The sequence below is a fragment of the Bos javanicus genome, chromosome 5, assembly GCF_032452875.1.
Source record: "Bos javanicus breed banteng chromosome 5, ARS-OSU_banteng_1.0, whole genome shotgun sequence".
NCBI classification, from domain to species: domain Eukaryota; kingdom Metazoa; phylum Chordata; class Mammalia; order Artiodactyla; family Bovidae; genus Bos; species Bos javanicus.
In genome coordinates this window covers 91,912,340-91,929,756 of record NC_083872.1, presented here as the reverse complement: position 1 = coordinate 91,929,756, position 17,417 = coordinate 91,912,340, and the positions used below count along the sequence as shown (strand labels likewise).

At 38.5% G+C, this 17,417-nt stretch overlaps 1 protein-coding gene across 4 annotated transcripts in view; it reads left to right on the top strand.

Moving 5' to 3' along the window:
• The window catches only part of PIK3C2G (phosphatidylinositol-4-phosphate 3-kinase catalytic subunit type 2 gamma), a 669,174-nt gene that overhangs the window by 645,280 nt on the left and 6,477 nt on the right, over positions 1-17,417 (top strand). For all 4 annotated transcript variants that reach the window (XM_061417725.1, XM_061417726.1, XM_061417724.1 and 1 more), the window contains one exon: positions 10,612-10,737. In XM_061417725.1, the coding sequence (XP_061273709.1) occupies positions 10,612-10,737 (126 nt within the window). The remainder of the gene's footprint in view (positions 1-10,611; positions 10,738-17,417) is intronic.

Sequence of the window (17,417 nt, the reverse complement as noted above, 5' to 3'; positions counted from 1 at the left end):
ATTCATCCATAAAAAGAAGAAAATCTTGTCTTTGGTGACATCATGGATGGACTTTAAGGGCACCGTGCTTAGCAAAACAAGTCAGGCAGACAAAGAAAATACCACAAGATTTCATTTGTATGTGGAATCTAGACAAAAATGAAACCAAGCTTATAGATACAGATAATAGACTGATGACTGCCAGAGATCAGGGAAGGGGTGAAATGGATAAAGGGAATCAAAAAGTATAATCTATCAGTTATAAAATACATAAATAACTGAGGATACAGCGTACAGCATGCTGACTATAGTTAATAATACTGTATTGTATATTTGAAAGCTGGGGAGAGTAGATTTTAAAAGTTTTTGCTATCATAAGAAAAAAATTTAACTCTGTGTGGTCATGGGTGTAAATTAGGCATCATAATCAAATCATTATGTTGTACCCCTAAAATTAATATAATGCTATATTGATATTGTTCTATTAATGGTCTAATCCTAACCCTAACCCTAAGCTTCATTTTTTAAGTACCAGTATAAATTTAAGGACTTAAATATAAAATATCTAAAATTAAAAATCTTGCACTCAAGAGAAGAATGGAGATGATGGGAGAGTCAGTAAACCAGAAGATAGATCAAGGGAAATTATCCAATTTAAAGAACATGGAGAAAAAATATTAGAAAAAGAAGAATAGAATTTTAAAGGTCTGTGGGAAAATACTCAAAGATCTAACATTAGGTCACATTTGTTTCTGGACTCCAAAGACAGAAGTAAGAGTTTGATGCAGAAAAATATTTGAAGAAATAATTGCCAGAAATGTACAAAGTTTAGTGAAAGGCATACATTTATAAATTTAAGTACCTTATTGAGTACCAAAAGGAAAAGCTCAAACAAAAGCATGCATTTATATATTGTTCTCAAACTGCTAAAAACCAAAGATAGTGGGGAAAAATTGTGAAAGAGCTAGAGAAAAACAACACTTGGCAAGTAGGAGAACAAAAAAAAACAATGTAGGTAAGAAATAACCAAAGCTTGAAGACAGGGGAACATGTTAAAGAATTGGAAAATAAAAAGGAATGTCAATTTAGATTTCTGCAGACGGCATATCCCCTTCAGCAACAAAAGAAAAATGCCTATTCCAGTGGAGGAAAGCAAAAAGAATTTCATACCCTGGATTTGCAGAATGAGTTTTCCAGGCCCAAAAGAAGAATTTGACATTCAGTCTATTGTTTTTAACTTTGTTAGATATAGTTCATCATTCCAGCCGGTCATAACTCAGTCCCGATGATCTGATCTAGCATATTAGCCATAACTGTTTAGTTGGACATGATCAAGGCAAATATTTGAGGTATATGGATAAAAAAAAAAAAAACTGTTACATTTTACCTCTAAATTACTAGTTTCTGCTTTTTATAATTCATCTTTTTTTCCCCATCTATCAAATATAACATCATCAAAGCTAACCTTCCAGTATTTATCTGTTCATCACAATTCCTGAGCAATCACTAACAAAACATAGTCTGTCTCTTGTATTTCGATTTCTCAGCACTGTAAATAGAAGCTAAGGCTTTGGAAATTGGAAATCATCTACAGTGGTTCAATGCAACTGTAAAAAAAAAAAAAAAAATTTAATTACCAGTTAACTCAAATAGTTCTTCAGTATTATCTATTAGGTAGATTGTAAAAAGTAAATAAGGTTAATGCCTTACTTGTTACATGTTATTAAGACTGAGAAATGGAAAAACTTTTCAAGCTTCACAAGATACTTCAGTGAAAGTCTGGAGTCCTAGTTAGAATTCTGAACTTTTAAAAGCAATTCAATCCATATGTACTGAGTCAGAAAAGAATTTCTATCTACTAGACTGTGACTTCTGTCTGGTTGCTAACTATATTAAGTAGAGGATTAAAAATTTTAATATATATATATATATATATATATGATACAAGATGATCATGCCAATGAGTTTGTTATTGCTTTGAAGGCAGAAACTATTTTGATCACTTTTCTGTGTCCTCTCTCAGAACATCCAAAGTGCTAGACATATGGTAGTTTGATTTTTTTTTAAATTATTGGAAATCACCTATTGATGATAAGCTCTATTTAAGGCTTAAATTGATGTGAAATGAAGCAGAAGACCATTCGAATTGAATTCACGAAGACCTGAAATCATCCCATTCTACACAAATTAACACAAAGACTGGAAAAACCATTCCACCATTTCTTTGAGGCATACAGCAAACCATACATCACAAGCATTTTTATTGTACTCCTGTACTTTTATTGTACATTGTCATTTTATAAAAACACCCTCTTCATGATGGCCAGCCTGAATTTCAAAATTGCCATTTGGCAGGCACATAAATGAGGGAAATACTTTTTTATTACATTGTTTTGTTTCTGGCATAGACCTCAGGTTTTGATAGTCCTATCTTGTTTTAATCGTTGTCAGTTGAATTCTACCAATGCCTATACTACCCTATGATTGGAAACATTTAAGTTAAAAAAAAAAAAAACTTGATGGAAAATTCTCATAAATTATTCATCAAAAAGATAATAACCTATTAAATACAATTAAACTTTGAATTAATCTACAGACACTTCCAAAGAGTCTGATATTTTTAAACCATGTACCTTCATCACATAACTAAGAAAATTTGATCTAGAAGTGCTCTTAATTTGAATCTGTCAGTTTCCTTTGCATTCTCTGTAGAGACCTTACAAGACAGTGGATAAAAGCATAGCCTGTACATTGAAAAATCTTGAATAAAATAAAGACAATACCAGCTCAACGATTATTTTAAGAGAGTGCTTTGAATGAACTAAATATTCACGATGTGGTAGCTCTTATTATTATTACTGTGTATGAAAGATAAAAGTCTTTTTTCATATACTCATATGAAGAGTTGCTGGCATACCCTACAATGTGAAGATGGTTTTATTTACTTAACAGTTTATATTTCGTTTTCTTTCTACACCAACTTACTACTGCTTACTAATTTTTCAATTCTGATAAATTATATTTTCAAGATACTTTCATCCACTGATCACAAAAAGTACAAAAGTAACACTGAAAACCATTTGAAAGGCTGTGTGCAACCTAAGGCAAGAAATGAAGACAGAAATTTGGCATATTTAACTATTAACAGGGCTACCCAGGTGGCACTGGGCTTCCCTGGTGGCTCAGATGGTAAAGAATCCACCTGCAATGTGGGAGACATGGGCTCAATCCCTGGGTTGGGAAGTTCCCCTGGAGGAGGGCATGGCAAACCACTCCAGTATTCTTGCCTGGAGAATCCCCATGGACAGAGGAGCCTAATGGGCTTCTGTCCACAGGCCTGCAAAGAGTAGGACATGACTGAGCAACTAAGTACACATTGTGAATAAAGATTTACTAATGTATATGTTTATATATATATATATATATAAATTTTTCTAATTTAAAACGAGAATCCCCTATGTTTCACTCTTCAGTTGAGAAGTCTCTTCCACCAGTGAATGCTAAGAGTATCCTAAGACTTTTGTTTCTAATCTTTTCAACTAGAGGAGCCTCTTTTTAAACAAGCAAAAAAGTTTCTGATTTCTCAGATGCCACTGAAGTCCTTTTGCTATCTGATATATCTAAGAAATACAAAAAGTGTTTAAAACTACTATAAATGCAGCAGTGCTTTTAAATAATAAAATTGTGTTAACAAAAGCGCCTACATATATTTGAAAAAATAGTAAATACATGTGAGACATATTTATTTCCTCTGCAGGGAGTGCTTGCTGCTAATGTGGGGCCATCTCCCTGCCCCCACACAAAGTCCCCCATAAGGCACTCCTCCAATTAAACTGAATGTACCTCTTTCTGTTTCTTCCATGTACTCCACACAGCAGGACATGGAGAGGAAAACTTATTGGTGGTTGCGAGAGGGCATAGGAATGTAGCGCAAAAATATGACTTTAGTTCACACTCCGCCATTTATTAGGCCCCCAAGAAATTGTTGGATAATCATTAGCTCCTAGAAGCAGACTTAAATAACCTGCTGTGCTTATTGTCAAGGAGATTTTTAATGAGTTAGTAAAGTCCGGAGGGTTGAGAGGACTATCACAGAAGAGTAAACAAGATCTCAGGAAAAGGACAGCAATTAGAGATCAAGCCTCTGAGTGAGAAGAATGGTGACCAAGGACTCATTCTGAGACAGAGTGCAAGTAGTTTTGTTACAAATACAGTCTAGCTCCAGTTGGAGCAAAAAAGGAGTAAGAAAGGGTCATAAGGATCTAATTGTCTAACAGGATCTGAGAGATTAGATGAAGTCAAAGTTTTCGAAGTGAAGCATTAAGAGACTATTCAGATGGTAAAGAATCTGCCTGCAATGCGGGAGACCTGGGTTCCATCCCTGGGTCGGGATATAGCCAACTGAGCGGCTACATTAAGATACTGAACATAACAAACAGACCTTAACGCATAAGTTCCTGATGCAGCGGTGTGCATGAAAAGATCAGCTCTAGCAGAGAGATGCCTTCAGACAGCTTGCCTTCAGACAGCTTTGCGTTCAGGGTAAACACCTAGGACAGACCTGGGAAGCAGACCCCAAGATACATCTATTTTACCCTGCAGTCGGCTTTTTTTCTCTTTTTTTAACTGGGATAGTTTCTTTATAGTGTTGTGTTAATTTCTGCTGAACAACCAAGTGAATCAATTATGTTGTTCAGTCGCTCAGTCATGTCCAACTCTTTGCGACCCCATGGACAGCAGCATGCCAGGCTTCCTGGAGTTTGGTCAAACTCCTGTCCATTGAATCAGTGATGCCATCCAACCATCTCATCCTCTGTCGTCCCCTTCTCCTCCCGCCTTCAGTCTCTCTCAGCATCAGGGTCTTTTCTAATGAGTCGGCTCTTCACATCAGGTGGCCAAATTATTGGAGCTTCAGCCTCAGCATCAGTCCCTCCAGTGAATATTCAGGATTGATTTCCTTTAGGATTGACTAGTTTGATCTCCTTGCAGTTCAAGGGACTCTCAAGGAAGAGCTAAAAATATTCACATATCCCCTCTATATTGGACCTCCCTCCCAACCCACCATCCCACCCCTCTATGTCATCATAGAGCATGGAGCAGAGCTCCCTGTGCTATATAGCTGCTTCCCAATAGCTATCTGTTTTACACTTGGCAGCACACATATGTCAATCCCAGTCTCCCAATTCAGCTCACCACCTCGTCCCCTGTGTCCACACATCCATTCCCTACGTCTGTGTCTCTATCTCTGCCTTCCACATAGGTTCATCCATACCATTTTCCTGGATTCCACACATATGCACACATGTTAATATACAATATTGTTTTCCTTTCTCTGACTTACTTCACTGTTTATGACAGACTCTTAAGTCCATCCAGTGGGCTTTTTATTGCTTGGTTACAGTACTCTTGCCTGGAGAATCCCATGGATGGAGGAGCCTGGTGGGCTGCAGTCCATGGGGTCGTTGGGAGTCGGGCACTACTGAGCGACTTCACTTTCACTTTTCACTTTCATGCATTGGAGAAGGAAATGGAAACCCACTCCAGTGTTCTTGCCTGGAGAATCCCAGGGACAGAGGAGCCTAGTGGGCTGCCGTCTATGGGGTTTCACAGAGTCGAACATGACTGAAGCAACTTAGCAGCACAGTAAGAAATGTTGCAGTAGGTAACAGAAACTACTTATATCTTAGGAAGTTAGGAAGACTTCTGGTTTTTATGTTGTTGTTCAGTTGCTAAGTCATGTCTGACTTTACAACCTCATGGACTGCAGGCCAGACCTCCCTGTCCCTTACCATCTCCTGGAGTTCACCCAAGTTCATGTCCATTGAATCAGTGATGCTATCCAATGATATCATCCTCTGGAAAAGGTCAGTTTTCATCCCAATTCCAAAAAAGGGCAGTCCTAAAGAATGTTCAAATTACCAGTCAGTTGTGCTCACTTCCCATCCTAGTAAGGTTATGCTCAAAATCCTTCAAGCTAGGCTTCAGCAATACTTGAGTCAAGAGCTTCCAGGTATACAAGCTGGGCTTAGAAAAGGCAGAGGAATCGGAGATCAAATTGCCAACATTCGTTGGTTGGATCATAGAGAAAACAAGGGAATTCCAGAAAAAATCTACTTGTTTTCTTGATGACGCAAAAGCCTTTGTGTGGATCACAACAAACTGTGGAACAAACTGGTTTTTATATTGCATTATAAATAATGATTCAGCAAATATTTATGAATAACTTTCAAAGAGCCAGGCACTATAAATATATAGCTTATTTACTCAGTCATTTGATAGCTGCTTCTTGAGTATTTGGACGCTCAGCTGGTAAAGAATCTGCCCGCAATGAGGGAGACCTGGGTTTGATCCCTGGATTCAGAAAATCCCCTGGAGAAAGGAGCAGCTACCCACTCCAGTATTCTGGCCTGGAGAATACCATGGACTGTATAGTCCATGGGGTCGTGAAGAGTCAGACACAACTGAGCGACTTCCACTTCATTTTGCTTCATTTCTTGAGTATTGACTAAGTGCCAAGTACTGTGTTAGGGTTAGAGCTTCTATGAAGGAAAAGAATGCTATTGAGGAAGACAGCTGTGAAAAGAAAGACATGAATAAGGTAAAGAAAAGCCCAATCTCAAGTGAGGATTTAAAATTTTTAATTGGTGATTCAGAAACATACTGAACGCTTAGAAGAAGGAAATGAGGGTTGGGGTTAGGTTAGCAGGATAAAATAACCAATGCAGCAAAATCCAAAGCAAATGCAGGGGTAGGGGAAGAGAGGAACAAGAAGACATGGATTTTCCTTTTAAATGATTTCTTATCTCATAAGGAAACTAACACACATATAAAACTATTTATTGAACTTTGAAAAATAATAAGCAGTTTAACGGGAAATCTAGAATATAAAAATTCAGAATTGGTCTAGGCAACAAAATGAAATTTGGATGACTTCACATCATCTTCTGAGCACAGTAAGAACATCAGGCAGAATTCTAGAAGACTGTGGTAGTGTTCCTTGACCTTAGCCCACCATGAATAAGAACGTCCTCTGGGTGATACAAGGAAACGTCTCATTGTTTAGACTGAACCTCAGACTAAGAACTCTAACCCCAAGCCTTATCACTCTTCAAAGTGTTAAGTCTTTGTGAAGGTCTAAAACACAACCAGAATACAATCCTGGGGTAAGACAGACAAGTAGGAATTATTTAGTCATTTTAAAATAAAAATTTAGTTCATATAAACATAAGGGTGAAATGAGAAGTGTTGATGAAAAGACACCTAGTGATTTCTTTAACATATCAGATGAGATCTTTAAGGGGCAGGTTACAGTCCCAGTAAGAGGAGCAAGGGAAAAGTGTTGATAAGACAGCTGCTACGGGAAAAAAGTGAAAGTGAAAGTGAAAGTTGCTCGGTCATGTCCGTCTCTTTGCAACCCCATGGACTATACAGTCCATGGAATTCTCCAGGCCAGAATACTGGAGTGGGTAGCCTTTCCCTGCTCCAGGAGATCTTCCCAATCCAGGAATGGAACCCAGGTCTCTCACATTGCAGGTGGATTCTTTACCAGCTGAGCCACAAGGGAAGCCCCAAAATACTGGAGTGGGTGGCCTATCCCTTCTCCAGCGGATCTTCCCTATCCAGGAATCAAACCAGGGTCTCCTGCATTCTAGGTGTATTATTTAGGGGGAAAAAGGATTTTCTTAAAGACTTGAGAAATCCATGTCTGCATATTTACAGCTGCTAAGGACAGACTAACTGTGCTGCTCAAATCAAACGCATCCCTGACTTAAATTGTTCTATTATTCTGAAAACAATAGGATATTCAAAGATCTTGTCAAAGACACTAATTGGAAACAGAAGCCCAAACCTTTTATTAGTAAATGCCTGGTGAAAGCTGGTATACAAAATCCTTTTTCTGTTCTGTGATTGGGAGCTTATCCCTCTGTGGGGAATCCTTGAAATGTTCTGAGAAGGAAAGTGACACAGTCAAAACAGTTTCCAAGAAGGTTAAATACAACAGTGATAAACAGAATAAATGAGGGAATGAAGTGGGAAGACTGGGACACAAAAAAGGAACTGAAATCTAATTATAAGGTAGGGAATAAAGATCTATGGTGGCAGATGAACTAAAACAAAAAGGGAGGATGTTGATCTTGGTACATACTTGGATTTGAAAATCAGTGACAAGGGAGATACTGGAGAAATGAAACTGTATCATTTAATACAATTTCAACAGGCTGAAAAAGAAATCGATTTTGGAGTAGTGAGGAAAGTGAAGATGAATTTTGGTTAGAGTGTAACCTACTTGTAGAGCTCTTCATAGGTCACTAGACTGGAATCTGAAGGCTGAATTACAGATTCCAATTTGGGAGTCATCAATATCAGTGGTTTTCAATTGGGGTCAGCTTTGCCCCCCAGGGGTCATTTAACAATGTCTGGGGACATCTTTGCTGTCACAACTAGCAGGATGGTATTGCTGCAGGCTGGTAGGTAAAGGTCAGTGATGCTGTTAAAGTATCCTCTGTGCACACAACAGCTCCCTACAACAAAGACTCACTTGGCCCCAAATGCCAATAGTGTCAATGTTGAGAAATCCTGCTCTCAAATGTCAGAGTACATTAGGGCTATCTAGTCCAATCAGTGCATATAGTGTATTCTTATTCAATTTATAGAAAATAAAAATAGTAGGAAGCATATATTGGATCTTACTCTTTCAGGCACTATACTCACATTACATGGTTTATTTTATTTAATCTTTTGAATGCTTTGAGATCAACACCACCTTTATCTCCATTTAAGAGGTTAGGAAACCGATCCACAGAGAAGTTATCTACCAAAAGCCACACGGTTGAGAAATTTGGGGGCCCAGACTGCAACCAAAAAGCCCCTCCCAGAACCACAATTCTAAGATGTCACCACTAAGATGACACATACAGTGATTATAGGTATGGAATGCTCAAGCCCAGTGGTAGGAAAGAGAGACAATTACACAGAGCAGAAACACTTTACTGCCTTCATTTCTCTCTCTTTCTCTGTCTCTCACACACACACAAAATCAGCTCTCTCAAATATTAATAGCAATGTTTTTCTGTGTCACAGAAAAGTCCATTGTGTCATTGACAAATTCCAGAGCTCCTCCTGGGGGAGGGTTTTGAGTGGAGCAAGGTACCTTGAGCACCATCCAAAGCAGCAGTTTTGATGATCTTAGCATTTGGACATGTGCATGTGTCCAGATGTATTTTATCTAATTTGTGAATAATAATAAAGACCCAGATTCTCCTGATGACATGATTTTTACTATGTAAATTAGAACAGAATAGAAGTTAGTCCTATAATAATGTATATCACATTTCCTTACTCTCCTTCCTTTCCAATATGCTTCTCTAACTGCCAAAGAACGATGTAAAATTCAAGCTAATGACCTTGGGGATGGCACTGGATGTTCATGTGTGATTGTCACTGTCATTCACAGAATTGGTTGAAAACTACTGATTTAGTAGTTAGGATGTATTCACCCAGATAAGCATTTAAACTCCTCAATTGTGACTTTCAAATCATCCACTTTAAATGTAAATTACACAAACATTTCTCATTTTATCAAGCGAGATAGGCACAGCTTTTAGTACAATTTTCTCTCCATTTGGTTACAAAGATAGAACCCATTTCTCTGAAGTACAGTTGTTTCCAAACTTTTAAAAGTATACTCTGTCTTCAAATTTATTAAGAAATAAAAATATTCATAAGAAAAAAGGTTGAAAAAGGGAGACGTTCTGAAGCCGTTGGGGAAGTTTGGGGGGAGGAAGACTGGAGAGCATTGATCCACCAATCAGGCCGGAACTCACGCAACTTTGGGAGCGCCACAGAACACAATTTTAAAAGGATCATCCAATATATTTTAGGATAATTTAGATCAGTGCTCCCCAACATTTTTGGCACCAAGGACTGGTTTTATGGAGGACAGTTTTTCCACGGACTGGAGAGGGGGGTGGTTTTAGGATGATTCATGCACATCACATTTATTGTGGACTTTATTTCTATTATTATTACATCAGCTCTACCTCACATCATCAGGCATTAGGTCTCAGAGGTTGGGGACCCCTGACTCAGATAATAAAATTATTAAAACTACCTTAAAATCTTGTAAGTAGGTCTAATTGATATTTTAATTAAATTCTATCTGAAAATATGATATTATGCAATATACATGTCATTAAGTGCTACATCTTATTTTAGGTGCTAAACTTGAAATTTTTTTTTCTTTTTTTTTTAATTTTCAAGTGGTGTACAGTCCCCTGAGGCACTCAGGTCCTATCTCAGCCAGTGGCTTATATTCATCTCTTGACCATTTCTGTCAAAAATGCAAATTTCATTTTTACTACAAAAAACTAAAGTAACTCATACTTACTGGAGTTTTAAATGTAGCTCTCTGAAACAGTGCTTAATTTAAGATGGACTGTTTTACTCCTTTAAACTGTATTTTGGGATTCCTTTGGAGCCGTAATGTATTTCTTTTGATTGTTCTCTTCTTTTCTGGTAAACAGTGACTGTAATAAATCTTGATCCTGTCTTTGGTCTAGATATTTAGTAGCCATGTATTTGTTTTCTTTGATAGCTGCGCACATTAATATTTATAACCATTTTTCTCTGCAGCATCTCCCAGATGGCTCCGTGCCCAGCGCACATGTTGAATTTTATCTTTTACCGTATCCCAGTGAAGCCCGGAGGAGGAAAACAAAATCTGTTCCAAAATGTACTGACCCCACTTACAATGAGATTGTAAGTATGATTCATCTCTTGTCCAGTCACTTTGTATTTTTTCTTACCATTTTTCAGCTTCACAATGAAATATGGAAAATCTGTAGTAATTGGCAGCATTATTTCATAAAGGGAAGATGTTTCCCAAAATAGCCACTGTGTGCCACTCACTGTTCTTGATGCTATAGGAATAGGAAAATACAGCTTTCAAAGTGCTTATGAACCAATTTTCAAATTGTGGCTAGCTTACAGCAAGAGCCCAAGACTTTATGGCATTTGTTTCACCTCCTAACATTATCCCTGACTCCATCTTGTTTTCTCTAATAAGCTTTTCTTTCCCTCATTTTCCTTACCTGATAACTTTGTCATAGTCTAATCTATTGTAAACGTTATAAAATCTCCTTTGAAAAACTGAAAAAAAAAAAACAAGTACAAAGCACAAATTATGAAAAAATAAGTACAAAGCACAAATTATATTAAAGTTAATTTATATTATATACAGCCCTCTAATTCCTTTGTAGTATACAATCTGAACATCCGATCCTCTCTTTTTTTCTACGGCAAACCCTACATTTTCCTCTTGATTCCATCCTTTCCCATCTCCTCTGTAGCTTGCTCACTTGATTCTTTGCTTACCTTTCCAGTGGGTTGTCTTACCCACTGGATCCTCAACTCCGAAATCTTAAAAAAAAAAAAAAAGTCTCCAACTCAGCTTTTATAAATTTTTTCTTCTCTTGCTATCACCTCCACACTTTAGCAAACTTGGCATATTTCCTGCTCTCTGTTCATCGCCTCCTTCTCACCACTTAATCCTTTGCAATATGGATTCTACCTTGACCAATGCTGCTTTGTTCAAAGGGCACCAGAAGACTCCTGATTGTTCAGTCCAGTGATCCAATGGGCTGTCCTCTCCTGAGCACTTAGACAGCAACTCTATTAACTGCTTTCTCTTTCTTGATACCTCCCTTTTGCTTCTTGAGCTCTGCCTTTTAACTCCCTTGTTTTCTTTAACCACTCTCTCATTTTCCTTCATTGCCATTCTTCCCCTGAAAATATTTATTTACTGGAGTTCCATGATGTGACCTCATCTCTTCTTGATATATACACTCAAAATGATCTTATAGATCTACGGATTTTCATTTATTACCTACTTGAAGCTTGCATCTCAATTATTTCCTCAAACTCTAGCTTCTTTCCTAAGCTCTAAACCTGTGTGTGCATGTTCAGTCGTGTCTGAGTCTTTGTGACCCTGTGGACCCACCAGGCTGCTCTGTCCATGGGGATTCTCCAGGAAAGAATACTGGATTGGTTTGCCATGCCCTCCTCCAGGGGATCTTCCCAACCTAGGGATTGAACCCAGGTCTCCAGATGGCAGGCAGATTCTTTATCACCAAGCCACCAGGGGAGCCCTTTAAACCTGTACTTTTACCTGATTATTGAAGAGCCCCTGAGATGTCAGGGAGGGTGGGAGGGAAGCTGAAGATGAAGGGGATATATGTATACTTATAGCTGAATTCACATTGTACGGCAGAAATCAACACAAGATTGTAAAGCAATTACAAAAGTAAGTTAACAGTTAATGACTCAGTTGTGACCGACTCTTTGCAACCCCATGGACTGTAGCCCACCAGGCTCCTCTATCCATGGAATTCTCCAGGCAAGAGTAGTGGAATGGATAGCCATTCCTTTCTCCAGGGTATCTTCCTGATCCAGGGATTGACTGGGGCTGCCAGCGTCCTTTCTGAGTTGACTCAGATGCTCATCTGGCCTCACTTCTCTCTGGTTGTTGGAGGAGGTCTCAGGTGTTAGCCACATGTGTGCTTGATGTTCTTTACCACATGCTGCTGGCTTCCCAAAACAGCAAGTTATCCAAGACAGAGACAAAGATGCCACACTACTTTCTGAGCCACCAGGGAAGCCCAAAGCAATTATACTCCAATTAAAAAAGAAAGAGCCCCTTTAGGATGCCTCCTAGGCCCTTTTAAACCAGGTTTCCCTCCACTGTCATCTCAGAAGATACTAATGACATCACTCTCCTCCTCACTCACAAGTCCAGTTAATCCCCAAGTTTTGTCAGTTTCACTTGGGCAGTCGTCTGCCTCTTCAATCCATCTTCTCCTCTGTGTCCCATAACTGTGTCTCTGGTGAAAGGCCTCATAATTTTGGCTAATATAATAGCTTCCTATCTGCCCGTCTTGCGCTTTTCAATTAAATCATTCAAATTTCTATCTAAAGTGTCAAAAACTACTCATTTTTATTGCTCTCCTACATAACTTTTTCCAAATGTTCCTTACTACCTACTGGATAATATCCAAAATCCTAAGTGTGGCATTCACAGCCCTTCAAATTTGACTCAGTAATTTTCCAAAGTTGTCTCTGGAGCAGTATCATCCTTATATACCTTTAAAATTTTTTTTGTTTTGAGATAATCGTAGATTCACAAGCAGTTAGAAGAAACAATATAGAGAGAATTCAAATACCCTTCAACCACTTTTCCTAAAATGGTAACACTTTGCCTGACTATTGACAATATCATAATCAGGAAATTAACATTGGTACAATTCACTGACCTTATTAGGATTTCTCGTTTTACACGTGTTCTTATGTATGCATATATTTAGTTCTGTACATTTATATCACATGTATAGGTTTGTGTGATCACCACAATCAACCAAGGTCTAGGCCTTTCCATCACAATGATTCCTGGTGCTGTCGGAGTAAAGCCACAGTCACTCTTCCCACTCTAACACTCCACGCCCAACTCTGGCAATGCTTAATATATTCACTATCTCTATAATTTTGTCATTTCAAATGTTATATAATGGAATCATACAGTTTGTAACATTTTGAGGTTGGCTTTTTTCTTTTACTATACATCTCACGAGAGATCCATCCAAGTAGCTGCATGTATCAACAGTTTGTTTTCGCTGCTGAGTAGTAGTCACGGCAGGGAGGTATGAAAGTTTAACTATTTACCAATTAAAGGACATTTGGGTTGTTTCTGACTGGGGACTACTGCAGTACAAAGCTGTTCTGAACACTGATGTATAGATTTTCGTGTAAATATAAGTTGTAATTTCTCTAAGAGAGATGCTCAAGATGTAATTACAGGGGTATATGGTAATGCCACATATAGTTTTTTCTTTTTTTTTAAATTTTATTTTATTTAACTTTACAATATTGTATTGGTTTTGCCATATATCAAAATGAATCTGCCACAGGTATACATGTGTTCCCCATCCTGAACCCTCCTCCGTCCTCCCTCCCCATACCATCCCTCTGGGTCATCCCAGCGTATAGTTTTCCAAAGAAATTGTCATACTCTTTTTCCACACCATTTTACACTCCCAATGCAATATTTGTGCTAGTTTCACTGCATCTCTGCCAGCATTTGGTATCATTTTTATTTTATCAAATAAAAATATCACTTTTTAATTTTAGTTCATTTGACAAGTAATGAGTGATAGCTCACTGTGGTTTAAATTTGCATGTATCTAGTAGCTAATGATCAGAGAAGGAATGTCACCCCACTCCAGTACTCTTGCCTGGAAAATCCCATGGATGGAGGAGCCTGGTGGGCTGCAGTCCATGGGGTCGCTAAGAGTTGGACACGACTGAGCGACTTCACTTTCACTTTTCACTTTCATGCATTGGAGAAGGAAATGGCAGTCCACTCCAGTGTTCTTGCCTGGAGAATCCCAGGGACAGAGGAGCCTGGTGGGCTGCCGTCTATGGGGTCACACAGAATCGGACACGACTGAAGCGACTTAGCAGTAGCAGCAGCAGTAGCTAATGATGCAAATTTCTTTTCATGTGCTTATTTACTATCTACATATCTTCTTTGGTGAAATATGTCTGTGTGTCTTTGTTCATTTTCTAATTAGAGAGTCTACATTTTTACTTATGTTTACTATTGACTTTTGAGATTCTTTATATATTATCAATAACCTTTGTCAGATATGTGGTTTGCAAATATTTTCTCCAAGTCTGTAGCTTGACTTTCCATCCTTTTCTCAGGGCCTTTCACAAGTAAAAGTTTTTAATCTTGATGAGGTCCAATTCATCAGTTGATTTTCTCTTATAGACTGCATATTTGGTGGAAAGTCTAAGAACTCTTCACCTAGCACTTTCTAAAGATTTTCTCCCATAGAAAGTGAGTCAGTCGTGTCCGACTCTTTGCGATCCCATGGACTGTAGTCTACCAGGCTTCTCTGTCCATGGGATTTTCCAGGCAAGAGTACTGGAGTGGGTTGCCATTTCCTTCTCCAGGGGATCTTCCTGACCCAGGGATCGAACCCAGGTCTCCTACATTGCCGGCAGACACTTTACTCTCTGAGCCACCAGGGAAGCCCAAATATTTTATAGTTTTATATTTTACATCTAAGTCCATTATTCATTTTGAGTTGACTTTTGAATAAAGTGTGTATTTTAGGTTAAAGTTCACTTTTCTTTTGCCTATGAATGCCAATTATTCCAGCACCATCTATTGAAAAAGCAATTCTTCCTACATTTAATGTCTTTTGCACCTTTCAGCACCTTTAACAAAAATAAGTCAGGAACATTTGCTTGCTCATGCCCTTCCACTGCCCCACACTTAGTCATATTCTCCAGTCACATTACACAGCTTGTCATTCCCTGAATAATCCCTGTGACCTCTGTGACTGAGCTCATGAGGCTGTTCACCCTCCTGCCCTTTTCTGCCAACTTTGAGGTTCCCCTCAAATATGGACTCTGTGAACCACTCTTTCCTCCCTGACTCTTATACCACATTTACCATCTCTTGTTCAGTCCTACATAATTATTTTTTTCTTTTAGTACACTGAAAACTTCTTGAGGACAAAGAAAAAGTTTTATCTTTCTTAGTATCTCTGAAACTTAGCTATTTCTTTGTTTTTTTGTTTTTAACTTTACAATATTGTATTGGTTTTGCCATATATCAAAATGAATCCACCACAGGTATACATGCGTTCCCCGTCCTGAACCCTCCTCCCTCGTCCCTCCCCATACCACCCCTCTGGGTTGTCCCAGTGGTTCGATGCACAATACTGAAACTTAGCTATTTCTTAAAAGATTTGTGGAATTAAATATTTGGGGTAATTCCATAAGTGACACTTTTTGTGTATGTGGAAAAATGTAAAACCAGCAAACATTTATATATATTCAACTGTATGTATAATTTAGTAAGGAAAGATACTTTGACATTTTATTATTTGCCATGATGTCAACCACTAGAGATATATGTACATGCTCAGTTGCATCCAACTGCTTGCAACCCTATGGGCCATAGCCTGCCAGGCTCCTCTGTCCATGGGATTCTCCAGGCAAAGATACTGGAGTGGGTTGCCATGCCCTCCTCCAGGGCATCTTCCTGACCCAGGGATCAAACCCACATCTCTTAAATCTCCTGCATTGGCAGGTGAATTATTTAGCACTAGCACCACCTGGGAAGCCCATAAGTCTATGCATAGCAAACTCCAATTCATACATAATCCGAATGAGCAGGAAGATGAATTCATGTGTGAGTAAGTGACTGCCTTAATAGTAACGATCATCATGTAAACAAATTTGTCAAGGAAGTGGTTGAATTTAGAAAGCCATGAGAAGAAAAAGACATCTTTTTTAGGAGTCCTTGTTAATATTTTAATAAGTATTCTTTCTGAATTATGTCTCTTTCTCTCAACAGACACATTCTCTAACAAAAATGGGATCATATTGTACCTATTAATTTGTTACCTGCTTTATTCAATAAGCATATAAGACTACAGTATTTTAATTTTTCTCCCATTATGCTGTGTCTGTATCAATACAAGAATATTTCTAAGAAATATCCCACAAAAGGGTACCAGTTTTAACTGTGGTTTTACTTTCTCTCCCCTTCAACTATACTATAGGCCCCCATCTCTTTGCTAAGTCCCCTCGATTATTTCTGTGCATTCTTAGCAACACCTTATACAGACGTCCTCATCCCTTCGTATCCGCAGGGGAGGTTAGCTCCGGGACTCCTGAGCATACCAAAATTCTCGGGTGCCCAAGTTCTTTCTATAAAATGGCATATTTGCATATAACCTATACACATCCCCCATTTACATTAAATTGTCTCTAGGTGACTCATAAGAGTTGATACAATGTATATGCCATGCAAATAGTAGCTGGTAGGCAACCTATTCAAATTTGCTTTCTAGAACTTTGGAAATATTTTTCCCTGAATATTTTTTGATATGTGGTTGATTGAGTCCACGACTGCAGAGCTCATGGCTACAGAGGGCCAACCATTTGTGTTTTCTGAGGAGCCTGGTAATTATCACATGGCATCTACCTTGTATTTAACTTCTCCCGTTTGCTTCCTGAGGGCTGCTATATCAGGGACTTTGGGATTTCTCAAACTGCCAAAGCCAGGCAGAGATCTGGGGAGTGGGAGAGAACGACTTCACTCCCCTTCTTATATAAACCTCTTAGAGGAATTCAAAGGGAATATCATATTGCATCACTTCAGAAAGCTTTTCAGGAAACTAGTTCTTTGAGGTGTTATTCACAAGCCTCTCTCTCCGTAATACTCAGACCTGAGAGAGGCTGGGTCAGGACCACTGCCAAGTGTCCCTTCAGCATCTACCCTTCAGATACTAAAGCTCTGATACAAGGCCAAGTTTGTCACCTTGATGCTCTCCAGAGTGGTTCCCAACAGGACTGCCTGCAGCCTTCCT